General features: G+C 42.6%; 1 protein-coding gene across 2 annotated transcripts in view; it reads left to right on the top strand.

Moving 5' to 3' along the window:
• SMARCB1 (SWI/SNF related, matrix associated, actin dependent regulator of chromatin, subfamily b, member 1) overlaps window positions 1–16,303 on the top strand; it is a 39,944-nt gene that overhangs the window by 19,661 nt on the left and 3,980 nt on the right. The window contains exons 6-8 of one of the 2 annotated variants that reach the window (XM_068242656.1): window positions 72–238; window positions 598–788; window positions 13,242–13,373. In XM_068242656.1, the coding sequence (XP_068098757.1) occupies window positions 72–238; window positions 598–788; window positions 13,242–13,373 (490 nt within the window). The remainder of the gene's footprint in view (window positions 1–71; window positions 239–597; window positions 789–13,241; window positions 13,374–16,303) is intronic. The other variant, XM_068242661.1, reaches the window with a different exon arrangement.

Below are 16,303 nucleotides of genomic sequence, written 5' to 3'. Positions count from 1 at the left end.
TTTTTTTTTTTTTATGAATGACTGGATGCAGAAGTATGCTCCTATACAGACATTTCTTTTTCCCTCTTCAGAGAAGTTAATGACTCCAGAGATGTTTGCAGAGATCCTCTGTGATGATCTGGACCTGAACCCTCTTGCTTTTGTTCCGGCCATTGCTTCAGCAATCCGCCAGCAGATAGAATCTTACCCCACTGACAGCATTCTAGAGGACCAGTCTGATCAGAGAGTCATTATCAAGGTACATTTTAGATTGAGTGCTTAATTGTTTTCTCAAAAGTGTTTTTCCATTTTAATCTTTTATATTCATTCCTAGCTGGCCCCAATGCATGCCCTTGCAGTGTGTTGCATGGACTTCATTTAGCGCAACTGTAAGCATGCAGTATTTGTCTTCTCTGATAAGGTGACAGTTAATGATGTTCAGTGTGTAAGTAAACTGATGGCTGCATGCCATTTTGCATGGCACTTGCAGATTCTTCTCTGTATAATTGAGGCTGCCTGTGCTAAATCAGCCCTGTCTCTGCCATAGTTACTGCTGGTGAGTGTAAGATTGCAGCCTCACTTTCTGGCTCGTGGTTTTCTCCTTGTGTTCTTCCATAGCTGAATATCCATGTTGGGAACATTTCTTTGGTGGACCAGTTTGAGTGGGACATGTCTGAGAAGGAGAATTCACCAGAGAAGTTTGCACTGAAGTTGTGTTCAGAGCTGGGTTTGGGCGGAGAGTTTGTCACCACTATTGCATACAGCATCCGGGGGCAGCTCAGTTGGCACCAGAAGACTTATGCATTCAGGTAAGGAACCTGTTGCTTTCAAGTGTACATTTTGTATTACAGCCCAACATAACCAAATACATGTGAAATGCAGTATTGCTGTAGAAGATCCTTGAAGTACAAACAGGTGATAAAGCTGTATACTTCACATCCTTGCCACTATGCTTGCTGTGTCATTACACTCAAATGAGGCTCACCTGAGGCGTGGTAGATTTCTGCAGTTAAAACAACACATGAGCAATGCTCCTATAAAATATCCTGTGGGGCATGGTGGTAAATCATGAATATCAGGTAGATATTGATTAACCACATGCCTAGCATGAGCAATGTTTTAAAAAGTAACGTGGCTCTTTTAAAGAGAACCCGAGGTGGGGTTCTAAGAATGAAATCTGCTCTCAGAGGCTGGGTCTGCTTATACAGCCCAGCCTCTGTTGCTATTTCGATCCCCCCAAAGTTACCCCTGCGCACCGCTCTCACCTTAAATCATCAGTCGCGCTGCCGACATGCAGAGTCACAGCGGGCTGTGTTTACTTTTGTCCTTTCACTCCGCTCCCCCCGCCTCCTGCATAGCTCCGGTCCCTGGCCGCGCCCCTTCCCTCCGATCAGCGGGGAGCGGGCGGGGACCGGAGCTATGGAGGAGGCAGGGGAGCGGCGTAGAGTGACATGACAAAAGTAAACACAGCCCGCACAGTGCGGCTGTGATTTATGGGGGAGAACGGAGCGCAGGTGGGACTTTGGGGGGATTGAAATAGCAACAGAGGCTGGGCTGTAAATCCCAGCCTCTGAGCACCGATTTCATTCTTAGAACCCCACCTCAGGTTCTATTTAAAAATGACTGGTGTGCTTTTGATGTATTTTTAAGCTACAGTCTTTATCTTTAGAGTGCTGTTAAGTGTATCATCCTGGAAACATTGTCAGATCATGTCCTATATATTTAAAATTGTTTAACATTCCCAGATTTCTTATCTGATCCTCTTTGTAGTCGTCACTGTAAAGCTAAGTTCCCAATGGGAGATGTGGCATTCCCTATAAAAGGAGGAACGCAACAGAATGGGAAAGTGGTGTCAAACATTATCCGAACATTACGTTGCATACAGTGATGCAGTCTATGAAAAGTATGCTTCACTGGACTGTTAATGCGGGCGTTATGTGGTAAATGCACCGCATGTAGTATGTTTGTAGTACTGCACTGCAGCGGCCACACTGAGAACATCAATGAAGCTGATATGGTACACCCCAATGACCCACTTTAGCAAAGCATGGCTCCGTATTTTTTTTTTTCTCCTTCTCCTGTGTTTCTACTACTGTTTAAGGCATGGATCCCCAATAAACTATAAATGTTTTTGCAAAAAGGGTTTTTAATGTGCTCAATCTGGATGAATGGTATTCATAAGTTACTCCAGTTAAACAGTAACTTAACTGAATGTAACTTCATGAATGAGTTTCACTTTAAATTTGAGATCCTACAGTGTGTACATAAAGTTAAGCCGCCTGGAGATTTGGGCGCAGGGTAAAACTAAAAATGGATCACACTGCTCCTGCAAATGTCCTGGCGCGCTAATAACTCTTCCCCCTCCAGGTCGCTGTGGATAGTGGGGAGAGCTGTCTCTCAGCTTCCTGTTGCTGGTGGCTGAATACAGCTTTTATGATTGTTGTTGTTTCAGTGTTGGCTGAAGCAGCCATCGTGCTTCACATCTGTGGGTACTTGGCACAAAATTATGTAATCAGTGTTCATTATTACCTAAAAGTGTAATACTTTATTTTTCAATGAGAAAGGAGCCTTGCTTGGCTACAAAATGTTGGATTTCATAAAAACTTTGCCTGAATGTATTTTTCTGGCTCTCCCTCTCTATGTTCTGCATATCCGAATAACATTGGTGTAATAGTGCTCAGTGTAAGCTTGCCCTACTGGCCAAAGCTGCAGTATCTGTCAGCTTTGTTTCTTGGGTGCTACTATCTTCTTGAGTTTCTGGTAGTCATCTTACATTCACCACTGGTGGCCTATGGTAAGAACAGACAGCTGCTGCAGACACACTAAAATGTTAGCTATGCCTCTGATATGGCAGCAGCTCTAGTGTTATTGATTTATAAAGTACCAACATATTATTTGGCGCTGTACAGAGTAACAAACAACAAAAATATATAGTACAATCCAAGACACAAGGATGAGAGAGCCCTGCACTTGCAAGCTTATTCTTTATAGGACCAGTTCAGACATGTCTGTTTTCAATGCATCTGTCAAAGTTCCAACCTGCATGACTTTTCCTGACCCTGCATATGCTACGTATGCCAACGGACACCATTAAAGCCTATAGAAACTGACTACATTTGTCTCAATAGTGCTTGCAACGAAAAACCGAACAAGAATCATAGGGCCTCATGTAGGGTGTATACTGGACTGTGCTGGTCAACGGGCACAGTCTCCATGCCAGTGGATATGGAGTGAACAAATAGCCAGGGCTTGATCAATTCCTGATGGTGGTGCTGTATTGGCTTGTTCCTACCCACCTCTCCTTATTCTATGAGACATCATGGCCCAGGACAAACTGCTGCTCCTGTGGCAAGAGATGGCATCACTCATATGCTACAGTTGCTGCCTAAAATGCTGCTTGTGTAACCAGCATGAGCAACTTTGGATGGAACCCTGTAGGGTCTCCCTTGCTATCTGTTACAACAAACAGACACCATGTGAACAATGGAACAGTCTCAGCAGTTTGTACATCTACAATTTAGAAAGTTGGCAGAATTTGCTACAGAGGTAAGCTTGGCTTTCGCCACACCACCAAACAGGCTGCTGGAGAGCATTTGGACAAATGTAGTCTTCAGTGAAGGTGACCAATAAGAAGCTTGTAATGAGGTTTATATATGGGAATACTGTCCCTGCAGTCTTGAGTCACAGCTTGGTAAAGTACCAATAATTTACATCATTATATCTTGTGCAGATTTAAAGAAAACAGATTTGTTTTCTACTTCTTCGTTCCGGAGTAGCAAAACATTTTGGACTGCTTGTGGTTTCCTAACCTCTTGCGTTAGTCTCTTTTGATTTATTGCTAGTTTATATATTACAAGTTTGTTCAAATTTTTACTTCTATTTAGACATTGGAATTCAAATTGATGTTTCGTTTTCTTAAAATCTGCACAACATAATTTGTTTCTGGGTTCATTCCAATAAAAGCTTGTTAATCTTTTTAAGCTGGAATATGCAAAATTGCTCTATTCATTTACAGAGCTGACTGGGAAGGCGGCTTACTGGGTTACAGTCCAGCATAGGTCAACCCCTGTATATACATTTTTTTTTTCCCATGCTCTTACTTAGACTTTTAGGGCTCGTTTCCACTAGTGTGTTGCGGAATCGCCAACAAATCACCGCAGGCGTAATCACATGCGGGTGCGATTCCGCATGTGTTTTTTGCCGCGATTTCGCATAGGTTAGGGTAATGCGATTTTAACCATGTCCTTGCCTGTGTGAATTAACATGGGTGCCTATGCGAAATCGCATGCGAATTTGCGGCAAAAAACTCATGGGGAAAACGCATGCGATTTCCCTATTAACTACATTGCGTGCGATTCGCCTGCATTTCTCACGCAGGCGAGTTCTGAGGGCTCTGCCGTGCAGAAAAATCCTTCACAGAAAAACGCACAGCAAAACTGACAAGTGGAAACAGTCCCATCCACTTGTATTGGCTGTGCGAATCCGCATGTGGGCAACGCATGCGGATTCGCGATAGTGGAAACGGGGCCTTAATCTGATCAATTTGTCTTTTCTTTCAAAATTAAAGGGAACCCGAGGTGAAAGTGATATGGCGGCTGCCATACTTACAGTGGGGATGCGAAAGTTTGGGCAACCTTGTTAATCATCATTATTTTCCTGTATAAATCATTGGTTGTTATGATAAAAAATGTCAGTTAAATATATCATATAGGAGACACACACAGTGATATTTGAGAAGTGAAATTAAATTTATTGGAATTACAGGAAGTGTGCAATAATTGTTTAAACAAAATTAGGCAGGTGCATAAATGTGGGCACCACAAAAAGAAATGAAATCAATATTTAGTAGATCCTCCTTTTGCAGAAATTACAGCCTCTAAAGCCGTGATGGTTAATCTTGGCACTCCAGCTGTGACAAAACTACAAATCCTATCATGCCTCGCCTCCCTGATTTATGCTTAGAGCTGTCAAGAGTATTGCAATGCCTCATGGGACTTGAAGTTCCACCACAGGCGGAGTGCCAAAGTTAGCCATCACTGCTCTAAACGCTTCCTGTAGGTCTCCTTGTGTTGAGTGCGCCGAATGGTTGAATGGTGCACAGTGATTCCATCTGTAGCAAGATGATGTTGTAGGTCTTTGGTGCTGGTCTGTGGATTGACTCTGACTGTTCTCACCATTCATCAATCTGTCTATCCTAGATTTTTCTTGGTCTGCCACTTCGAGCCTTAACTTGAACTGAGCCCTGTGGTCTTCCATTTCCTGAATATGCTCCTAACTGTGGAAACAGACAGCTGACATTTCTGAGACCGCTTTCTGTATGCTTCCCCTAAACCATGATGGTGAACAATCTTTGTCTTCAGGTCATTTGAGAGTTGTTTTGAGACCCCCCATGTTGCTACTTTGCAGAGAAAATTAAGAGGGAAACTTACAATTGACCCCCTTAAATATCTTAATTGGATGTAGGTCAGGGGTCACTGAGCTTTATCAAGCCAATTTGAGTTCCCATAATTAGGTCTAAAGGTTTTGTAATCAATAAAATAACAGTGACCAAATTTATGCACCTGCCTAATTTTATTTAAACAATTATTGTGCACTTTCTGTAAATTCAGTAAACTTAATTTCACTTCTCAATTATCTCTGTGTGTGTGTGTGTCTCCTATATGATATCTTTAACTGACATTTTGTATCGTAACAACCAACAATTTATACAGGAAAATCGTGATAATTAACACGGTTGCCCAAACTTTCGCATCCCACTGTATTTCCTTTTAAAGAGACACTGAAGTGGAAAAAAAATTATGATATTATGATTTGCATGTGTAGTACAGCTAAGAAATAAAACATTAAGATCAGATACATCAGTCTAATTGTTTCCAGTTCAGGAAGAGTTGAGAAACTCCAGTTGTTCTCTATGCAAACAAGCCATTAAGCTCTCCGACTAAGATAGTCGTGGAGAGGGCTGTTTTCTGACTTTTATTATCTCAACTGTAAGTGAACTGTTTACTTTTTCTCTGCCAGAGGAGAGGTCATTACATCACAGAATGCTCTGAAAGACTCATTTTGAATGCTGAGTGTTGTGTAATCTGCACATATTATAGAATGATGCAATGTTGGAAAAAAACACTATATACCTGAAAATAAAAGTATGAGAATATTTTCTTTGCTGCTAATCTTCTAGTAATTATTCATAGTACACAACCAATTCACTATATCATAATTTTTTTTTTTTTTTTGCTTCAGTGTCTCTTTAACCATCCTGGCGGTATGGACGAGCTCAGCTCGTCCATCACCGCCGGAGGCTGCCGCTCAGGCCCTGCTGGGCCGATTTGCACCAAATAAAGTGCAGCACACGCAGCCGGCACTTTGCCAGCCGCGTGTGCTGCCCGATCGCCGCCGCTCTGCGGCGATCCGCGGCGAAAGAGGGTCCCCCCAGCCGCCTGAGCCCAGCGTAGCCGGAACAAAAAGTTCCGGCCAGCGCTAAGGGCTGGATCGGAGGCGGCTGACGTCAGGACGTCGGCTGACGTCCATGACGTCACTCCGCTCGTCGCTATGGCGACGGTGTAAGCAAAACAAGGAAGGCCGCTCATTGCGGCCTTCCTTGTTTATTCTGGGCGCCGGAGGCGATCGGAAGAACGCCTCCGGAGCGCCCTCTAGTGGGCTTTCATGCAGCCAACTTTCAGTTGGCTGCATGAAATAGTTTTTTTTTAATTTAAAAAAAACCCTCCCGCAGCCTCCCTGGCGATCTTATCAGAACGCCAGGGTGGTTAAGCTATACTAGTTTCCTGGCAGTTCCTGCTGATCCTTTACCTTAAATACTTTTAGCCATATACCCTGAACAAGCCTGCAGCAGATCAGGTGTTTACGACATTAGTTCTGACAAGAATAGCTGCAAGCTTGTTTCTGGTGTGATTCAGACACTACTACAGACAAATAGACCAGCAGGGCTGCCAGACAACTGATATTGTTTACCAGAAAATAAATATGGCAGCCTCCATATACTTCTTACTTTAGGTTCCCTTTAAATTAAGGTGATCTGAGCACCTGGACCAGAAAAATTATAAAATTAACCTACTCATAAGGGTTGTAATAAAGTGTTCCATTGGGGTGGGGGTTGGGGTGAGTGTCATTGGTTTTTTTTTTGGGGGGGGGGGGTTCTGCTCCTCTAGCCCACCTTCTGTATGTAGTTTGCCTTGTTCCCCTGGGAGTGAATTCCTGGGGATGCTTCCGGCTGCCACAATGCATGCTGGGAGATGTAGTCCTTAAGTGGAGCAAATCTCCTGATTTAGCTGGAATTCAGCTTTACATAACTCAGGTTGAGCACCACAAAGCCATCCATGACATACCTGACATAAATCAGATTTGCAGTTAAGATTTATATGATGTAGTTGTTCCAGGCACTACTTTGTTCTCCTGACTTTTATCAATGAGAGGAAGCAAAGTTACATGTGACCAGCGCACTAATGCAAGCGGGCAGTTGTCAGGGCAAAATGTACCCCCAATAGATTTGTCACAAACTATAATGTCCAATAGAACCCAGTTCTAAAGGTGAAAAAAAAAAAAAAGTCTAAAAACCATTAACCTCCCTACTAGTTGATTACTTATACGCTCTATCTTTTTAAATCTAAAATCTTATCTGGTGATACTGACAGCTGTGCGGATACTAAGCAAGGCAATTTTTTTCTTTGTATCTCTGTGTATAAGTACCTCTGAACCAGAGAAAATGTTAGTGATCCCGAGCCGCTGAAACTCAGGATCAAAATAACATACTCGCCTAAAGAGGAGGGGGGCGCCCGGATCCTATTGAAGCTTCCCTCGCAGCTCCTCCACATTGGGGGACACACGGCTTTTCTTCTTGCAGCATGGCCATGCAGTAGACACGCAAGCACAGCCGTGCATGTGCAGTAACCTGCGGCTCCAGCTCATTACATGTGTGCAGGCGGGCTCGCGCAGCCACGCTTCAGGAGGAGGAGCAGCAGCTGTGCGGCCCCAATATGATTAGCAGCAATGTGTAGTTGCTAATCTTCCAAGGGGCTGTGCTCAGAGGCGGGGGACATTAGAGCAGGGAGGGAAGCCTCAATAGGCTCCTAAAGGCTTCACTCTCTTTAAGTATCTGAATTTGTACCCGAGCTTCGGCTTGGGTAAACTTTAAGATAAATGGGCTGCTGGCACTGTCTTGTGACCTGAACACAATTGTTTGTACACAGATGACATTAATCTTAGACAAAGGCAAGGAACATCATGATACATCAAACTCCAAACGATGCTGCGCTCCTCTAATAAATAATACTAAACTGTTTTTTATTGTGCTTAAAGAGGAACTTCAGCCTAAACAAACATACTGTCATTAAGTTACATTAGTTATGTTAATTAAGATAGATAGGTAATATAATCTCTTACCCACCCTGTTTTAAAAGAACAGGCAAATGTTTGATTTCATGATGGCAGCCATCTTTTTGGTTGAAAGGAGGTGACCGGGAGCATGAGACAGTTCCAACTGTCCTGTGTCCTGAGCACCTCTCCCAGTTGCTAGGCAACATGAACAACATAGGAAATCCCATCATGCTTTGCACAGCATCAGGAAAAAATAGCCTGGACAGTTTTCTTTGATGGGTGGAGCTTAGCTAAAAATGCAGCTAAAAATGCTTTGGTAAGAAAAACAAAGTTCTGATGCTGTGAAACTGTTAAAGAAACACAAAGCCTTTTCAGTTCTGCTGAGTAGATTTTGAGTCCGGAGGTTCACTTTAATTTATGCATATCTAGTCTGAGGCTGATGACTGCAAACCATTGTGAAAGATCTGATTGATACATGTATGGGATTTGAAGTCAGACAGAATCAATCTGAACATTGCCCCAGGAAACCGTTTAACGTGCTGACACTGGTGGATATAAACCTCATGATATGGACAGCATGGAGTTAGGAAATAGGTTTTTATTTCATGTTCTGCCAGACTGTACTTCAATTTTAAAGTAGATCTGAACTCTTGCACAGGACAGAAGGAAACCATGTAGACATGCACCCTGTATGTATTTAGAGAGTTTAGCCTGTCTTCATTCCCCCTCATCTGTGACTAAGCACAAGCTGTAATTTGATCCCTCAGCTGTCAGCTCCTGCCACGGCAGACAGCTAATTGGTAAACACAGGATGTTTATATGTCTGCTTCCATGAAAGCATGAAGTTGACAGACTGCAGATGTATTGCAAGATTTGTATCAGCTGTAACAGACATGTTCTCCTTTATTATTTATTTTATTTATAAAGCGCCAACATATTACGCAGCGCTGGACAATAAATATATACAATGATACAAAGATGACAGACATAACCGGGTTATACAACATAGAGCAAAGTTATACATGCAAATTGTACAAAATGCATGATCATGCAATGTGGGCTGGTTAGGTAGGCCCAGTAATACAAGTACAGGCTGCCATAGGACAGGAGCACATGATCCTGTAGATTACACTAGGGAGTGGAGGACCCTGCCAGAGGCTTACAATCTAAAGGGTGGGGTGGAAACACTAAGTGGGGCTGTTAAAGGGACTCTGAGCAGTGCAGAAACTATGGAAAGATGCATATCATTTTAAAGCTCTATTTCTCCTCTTTCCAATGATATATAAACCGCCGCCCTATGCCTTTTAGTTTTCACTATTTTCGCGATTGAAATTGCCGCGGCCGCGATTTCTGTCGCGAAAATAGAGAAAACTAAAGGGCGTAGGGCGACGATTTAGGTGTCCCCAGAAAGAGGAGAAAGAGAGCTTTAAAATAATATCCATCTTTCCATAGTTACATTGTATTACACAGGGCGACTTTTTCTCAAAGTCAGCAGCTCCATTCTGCTGAATGGAGCTGCTGACACTGGGGAAAGTGTCGTCCTGTGTAATACAAGTAACTGGAAAGATGGATCTCATTTTAAAGCTCTTTCTCCTCTTTCTGACGACACCTAAATTGTCGCCCTACGCCTTTTAGTTTTCTCTATTTTCGCGATTGAAATTGCGGCCGCGGCAATTTCAATCGCGAAAATAGCGAAAAGTAAAAGGCGTTGGGCGGCGGTTTATATATCATTGGAAAGAGGAGAAAGCGAGCTTTAAAATGATATGCATCTTACCATAGTTTTTGCACTGCTCGGAGTCCCTTTAAATATTCAGTAGAGAGTTACTGTGTGGTAGGATCTTTAGAGCTTGTTATGCTGTTGCATATCTTTTAGAGCAGAGAGGAAGTTCTGAATTCAGGTCTGCTTTAAGTGTGGTATTGTAGGACTCTGTTGATGGAGTAGCTCTCATGCAGGAGAATAGATTTGCTGTCCATAGTGTGCGGCTGAGATGTTTAACAGGCGATACTGAACATGCAGAACATTTTTGTGTTCTCTTGTTAGCCATTTTCACTAAAGACTATAAATATATACACATAATTGTAACAATGGACACTGGCTTTGTGCTCATATTTTAAACTCTAAAATGATAGATGTACTAGCTGTTGGCGCTATGCTGCATGAGGCAGGAGTGCGTGCGCAAGCTCTCTGGACGTCGCACACCGTTCTAGTCGGCACCACAGCCAATTGTTGCATCCAATCACGGTTGGGCGGGAGGGAGCGTGTCTGAGTTGAATGGACACGCATACATACAGCGGATGGTTTGAAAATGATTATGAATACATGGACTTTTCTGTATTAGCTCACCAGGAATAGTGATAGCCCCTGGAGAAATGCTAAATATAAAGCATGTTTTATTTAGCCATCACAGTTCCTGTGAAGTGTTTACATTTTAAGGGGAACTGTATACTATGATTAGTGGTATTTGTCTACACAAAGATGAAAGCTCACAGTTTATAACGGCTAGTTTGGACAAGCCCTACGCCCTGTAGTAAGAGTGTTGAAAGACATAAACATTGCCCTGGACCTAAACACCAGGCAGATCAAGACAGACTTTCTGCTTACAAGAAGTAAGGCTTTATTTTTACTGTATTTCAGATCACTGAACTATTTCAGACCTGCATGTTATTATAAAAGCAACAGCTATTCAGCTTTAGGTAGTTCACATTAGATGGGCTCTTGCATGCATAATTTGTACTTATGTTTTGAGCAGATGTCTTTCTCTCCAGAGTCTAAACCATTTTGCATGCAGCGTGAATGAAGCTGTACATCCACTGTCTGCAGTGGCTTCTGGGAGGGTAGGCACAACATTGAAATCTGAGTCCGAGGAGTTGCCCAAATATGACGACTCATTCAGGCAACCATTCCACCAGTCATCAGTGAAGTGTGTACCTCGTAATTTGGATAATTGTACTCTTTGTCAAAGGGAGGTTAGCAGATGCTCTGGAAGGAGGAGTTCCGTAGGAGCAGCTGACAGGAAGTCAACTATCCATCTAATTAAACTGATAAGATGAATAGTTGGCTTCAGCTGCTCCCATGGACCTGTCAGGCATTTGCAGATGACTGGAGATGTTCAGGAATGGCAGTAGTAGGGCACTGAACCCAAGCATGTACATATGAGTGCCCACCAGGCGAGACTACTATAAGTGTCATGCACTTACTGTAGTTAACACGCCGCATGTTTTCCACTTAAACTAGCAATGAAAAAGGCTGTCATTCATTTGTATTATACAGCTAGAATGGCGATTAGTCCCCATCAGATATGGATGTGGGAGAAAGGCGTATCCTTTAAAAGTTGAACATTGGTTTGCTTAAAGTGGATCCGAGATAAAAAAACTGACAAGTAACTTGTCTATATATCTTATCTAAAGTTTAGATAGTTTACACAGCAAATCTAGCTGCAAACCGCTTCAACCGTTTCATGTTTATTCCTGTGATACGAGGGCAGCCATGTTTTGTCACATTACACAGGCAAGCTTCAACTGCATCTCCAGCCCTCAGCTCACTCCCCTCTCCTGCTCCCTCCTCCCCTCTGCATCTGAAATCTCTTGCTAGTAACCTCCTCCTCCTCCTGCCCAGACTGAGCTCCCATAAGCCCTTGCTACATGGAGTGCCAAGGCACTTTAAGCTGTGGGTTAGGCTTGTTTAGTTTATAGGGAATTAAAGTATTACAACATAAAAAATAAGTATTTGGCTTGAGGAATGTGCCATAAACTATATGTAAGGAACACAATTATGCAATGATTAAAAGTTTATCTTGGATCCACTTTAATATTCACGACTGAAAAAATGTCCAATCACAGCTGTTATAAAATGATACTACAAGCATCTGGATTTACTTCTTGATGGATTCATGGTGACCTTTCTGCCCCTATGACTTGACATATCTTCTTTAGAACCATTTGTGTACACTGCTCTGAATTTCTTTGTAGTTTATTTTCTTAATTTGCATCTCTTGAAATTTCTTCTGTAATAATCTGTGACCAGCCGGCAAGTCAAAAGGTAGTGGAGTTTATCAAGAATGGCTCAGTCCTGTTCTCTATCAGTATTTCGTAGTCAGTATGCTTATGGTGTAGTATTAATAGATACAACCCCCTTCGCTACAGAGTCCGATCAGAAGCTGCTGCTTACTTATCTTCTCTACGGCTCTACATATTCCTGCTGCCTGTATTGCTGCTCTGGTACCCCCCACCCCACCATGGAAACATTATAGACAAATGTTATCAAAACAAATTGTGAGGTAGCCCTTGCCACCCTGTCATTATCTGTCCCTCCAGTGCTAGTATGGCGAGGGCTGTGGCTGAGGAAAAAGTGGAGCATCCTAAGTAATGTTGGATGGGGCATGGTGATCCGCTCTGAGGGTGGGCTTGTGGCCCATGAAGATGAAGTGGTATGTAGACATGACTTGGTTTTGCTCGATGAAGGGCACTGAGGAGAGGACAGGTGTAAAATCAAATTTTATAGTGGGAAGTTAAATTGTGGTGTTATTGATTTATAAAGAACCAACAAATTCCATGGCGCTGTACAGAGAAAAATACAAACATGGTGTACATAATAATACAGACAATGGTATACACAAAATATAGAGGTTTGTACATAATACAGAATTGGTAGACATCATAGTAATTACAGTGACAAATGTAACATGATGGACAAAATGTATAGCAATTTATAAGGCATAAAAGGTTGCGAGAGCCCTGCCTTTGCGTACTTACAATCTAAAGGTGTTCAATACAGCTCAGGTAAGAAACAGATGAGCATTGGTTTTCTGTTATTGTGCAGTTTATAAATCATGCAATTAGTCATCATGCTGAAAGCCACAGTTCCGAATCACATATATTTACTCCTTGACTTAATTATTCCATTCTCAACATTCTTGTTTGTCTCTTTCCAGTGAAAACCCTTTGCCAACAGTTGAGATTGCCATTCGAAATACAGGTGATGCAGACCAGTGGTGCCCTCTTCTGGAGACCCTTACAGATGCTGAAATGGAAAAGAAAATCCGTGACCAGGACAGAAACACCAGGTGCCACCGTCGTTTCATACGCTTTTCCTTCCGGGCTTCCCGTCGGGGTAGAATATAGACAACCAATGTGGCACTTCCTCGGATCATCCACGAGGAAGACGTTTCAGCTTTTGTGCACCAGCCTATGAAGTGATGTCTTTTTTCCGTGTCTGTGCTTTTGTGTTTCAGCCAGTGGAGCTGCTCTTTAATCATCGCACTTTGCAAGTGACGTGTTATTTCATTTGAATTTTCGCTGGTGGGATTGGACATTTCTCCCAGTGCTCGCCATTAGCTTAGTAGCACCAACTATGCTTAAATCCGCTAATAGCTCTTACTTGGCCTTGGCGCCTAATGCACTTAAAAATTACCAAATTCTAACTCCATTGTCTCACATTGAGATAGTCCATCACCCTCTTGCCTCCCTTAGTCTGTAGGTGGAATCTGCAATTTATTTCCTATTGCTGGTTTCTGTAATCCAGAGTAGCCGTGTAATAGAAGTATGCCAACTGCAAAATCTTCAGTGTCCTTTTAGTGTCTTGTATTCCTACTAGCTTTAGTATTATATTGTAGGCAATACTTAAACTGGTGCCAAAAATATGCTTGTGATATGTTATTATAGATGGCTTTGCTGCTTTAAATGCTAAATGTAACCATTTAACTCCTGCTAGGCCCTGTAGAGCATAATTCTACTGGTGCATGCTGCAGTTAAATGTAACGTGAATTTCCACCAATTGTAGTGCAGGTGGTGGCTTTATGAAGTATGTGCAGTATTAAGACTTGTAACCATTTTAATATCTTTCTCTTTAAATGTATGACAGTGGTAGTGTTAATGTTTTCTTGGACAGTAAGGAATTGTGGCTTGTTTTTTGTGTGACAAGGTAGGCCCATGCTGGTTATGGAGACCCTCCTGGGTGCTTATTGCTACAGATGAAATAGGTGAACAGGGATAATGCTTTTGCTTAGAAGAAAGAACAGTTCCTAAATATATTGAAATTAATGGACAAACCTATTTTAAAGTAAATTTGTAGTGTTACCAAGGTAACAATACTGCTAAAGCCTAGGTACAAGCCGGAGGCTGCATGTACACAGTTATCCTCCAGGCTATTTTTGCAGAATTTGAGAGCTCTTTGGGCATTCTGTAGAAGTAGACCACAACTTTTTCTACACATTGAGCTAAGACCTCCTCCTTTCTTGTAGTTACAGATTGCCCTGCCAGCTCATGGTGAACCAAAACGCCTAGGAGTGTGTAAAGGACTAAAATGCTGTTGCGCCTTTATTGTACTAAGCCTTGCCCCCAACCATTTAATAGTTCAGAGCTCTGGCCATTAGACTCTTGGGCATTGCACTCTGGAATGGTTTTACAGAAAACATGGAATTTGGTTCAGAGTCTGAAAAATTGGTTTCCACTTAGTGCATCAGTGTATTCCCAGGTGAACAAAAATAGATTTCGGGATTATCTGAAAGACCTACGGACAACATGGGAAATGCAGTATTGTTAGTTTGGTCACACTGATGTTATAGGTATGCTTTTAAGATCCTGATTGGATTAGTTGGGATGACGGGGCAAGGTTTCAAACAGTTATGCGTCAACCCAGTTACGTTGAGCCTTTCTACTCAGCACTGTGGTAGGATGCTACAATGGCTTTATTAGCTGATTTGAATTGTGGTGCTGTTTGTCTCCCACTGATCATTGTCCTGTGAAACTTGAAAACTAGGTTGTTTTGGTTTCTTGTTTGAGGACATTCAGTGCCTTTTGATAAGATGGACATTTGAAAGGTTCAGCACTTGTGTCCCAGCTGTAATCCCTTTATATCAAACCTATCTATATTTGATGTGTCTGTTGTGTGTGCTGTATTTTTATTGGTGTTATTGCAGTGCCTGCACTATTAGATAAGTTGATGTGTATGTGTTTTGGTGCAGTCGTCTTTTATGGGTCAGTTGCAGTAGTATTTCATGCAGCACAAGGTGATATGAGACAAGTTGCCTAGTAGCTTTCTTTTAAATGTGCCAAAAAAAGGCAGTGAATGTATTAGTTGTCTTGATATATCATAACATCAGAGTACAGAATCTCACCGATGAGTTTTTCCCTCTTGTTGAACCTTTTTACGAAGAGCTTGACAGTTGCGCTAGTTTCATAACTAGAGTTCCCATTTTCCTCATCCTGCCTTATAGACATTCCTAGATCTGCATTGTGCCGATATTAAAGCCCTAAAGCCGCATCTACACGAGTAGATGCGGCCGCGATGCTCCTTATCAATCGAGCCGCTGATGCGGCTCGATTGATAAGATCCGACAGGACGGATCTTCTCACCGACTATTCCCTGCTCGATTCCCGCGAGGGGACAATGGCAGGGAATCGTGCGGGAGATGAGCGGGGAATCGAATGCGGCGCACGCGCGGCGAGCGGGGACGCGGCGGGCACGCGGAAGAGGCGATCCGGCGGCTAATCGAGCCGCCGGATCGCTTCAATGTCCCATGGTGTAGATGGGGCTTAAAGGCTAATTTGCAGGTTCTCCACCAGTGGTATGTAGATTCTGCTTGGTAACATAGCTCTATGATAGTGTAGCAGTATAAAGTCATTGACCTATACTTCAGATCCAAGTAAGTACTTTCAGTTGTTTAAAAACATGAAAGATTGTGTGGAAGACATTAATACATACACTATGGGATACTGGTATTAAATGCAGCCATGTCAAAGGCTACTTGAGATAAAATGACGTAGGCCAAAGAGCATTTGCGTCTCATAATGTACAATACTGTAAAGTAGTGGAGCAGTGAATGATGGTGTGGCAAAAATGGGTGCCCGCTAAATAGACGCTGGGGCTGCCTGTTAGGTAGTGGGTGCCAATTTTTGGTCATGGTGGGCACCATTTATTGGTAGGGGAGGGTTATTAGTTGCCCAGGGGAGGGTTATTAGTTTCTGGGCAGGGTTATTAGTTGCCCGGAAAGGG

The sequence above is a fragment of the Hyperolius riggenbachi genome, chromosome 1 (assembly GCF_040937935.1).
Source record: "Hyperolius riggenbachi isolate aHypRig1 chromosome 1, aHypRig1.pri, whole genome shotgun sequence".
NCBI lineage: Eukaryota > Metazoa > Chordata > Amphibia > Anura > Hyperoliidae > Hyperolius > Hyperolius riggenbachi.
Note: the sequence above shows the minus strand (reverse complement) of the source record. Positions and strands in the feature narration are given on the sequence as shown.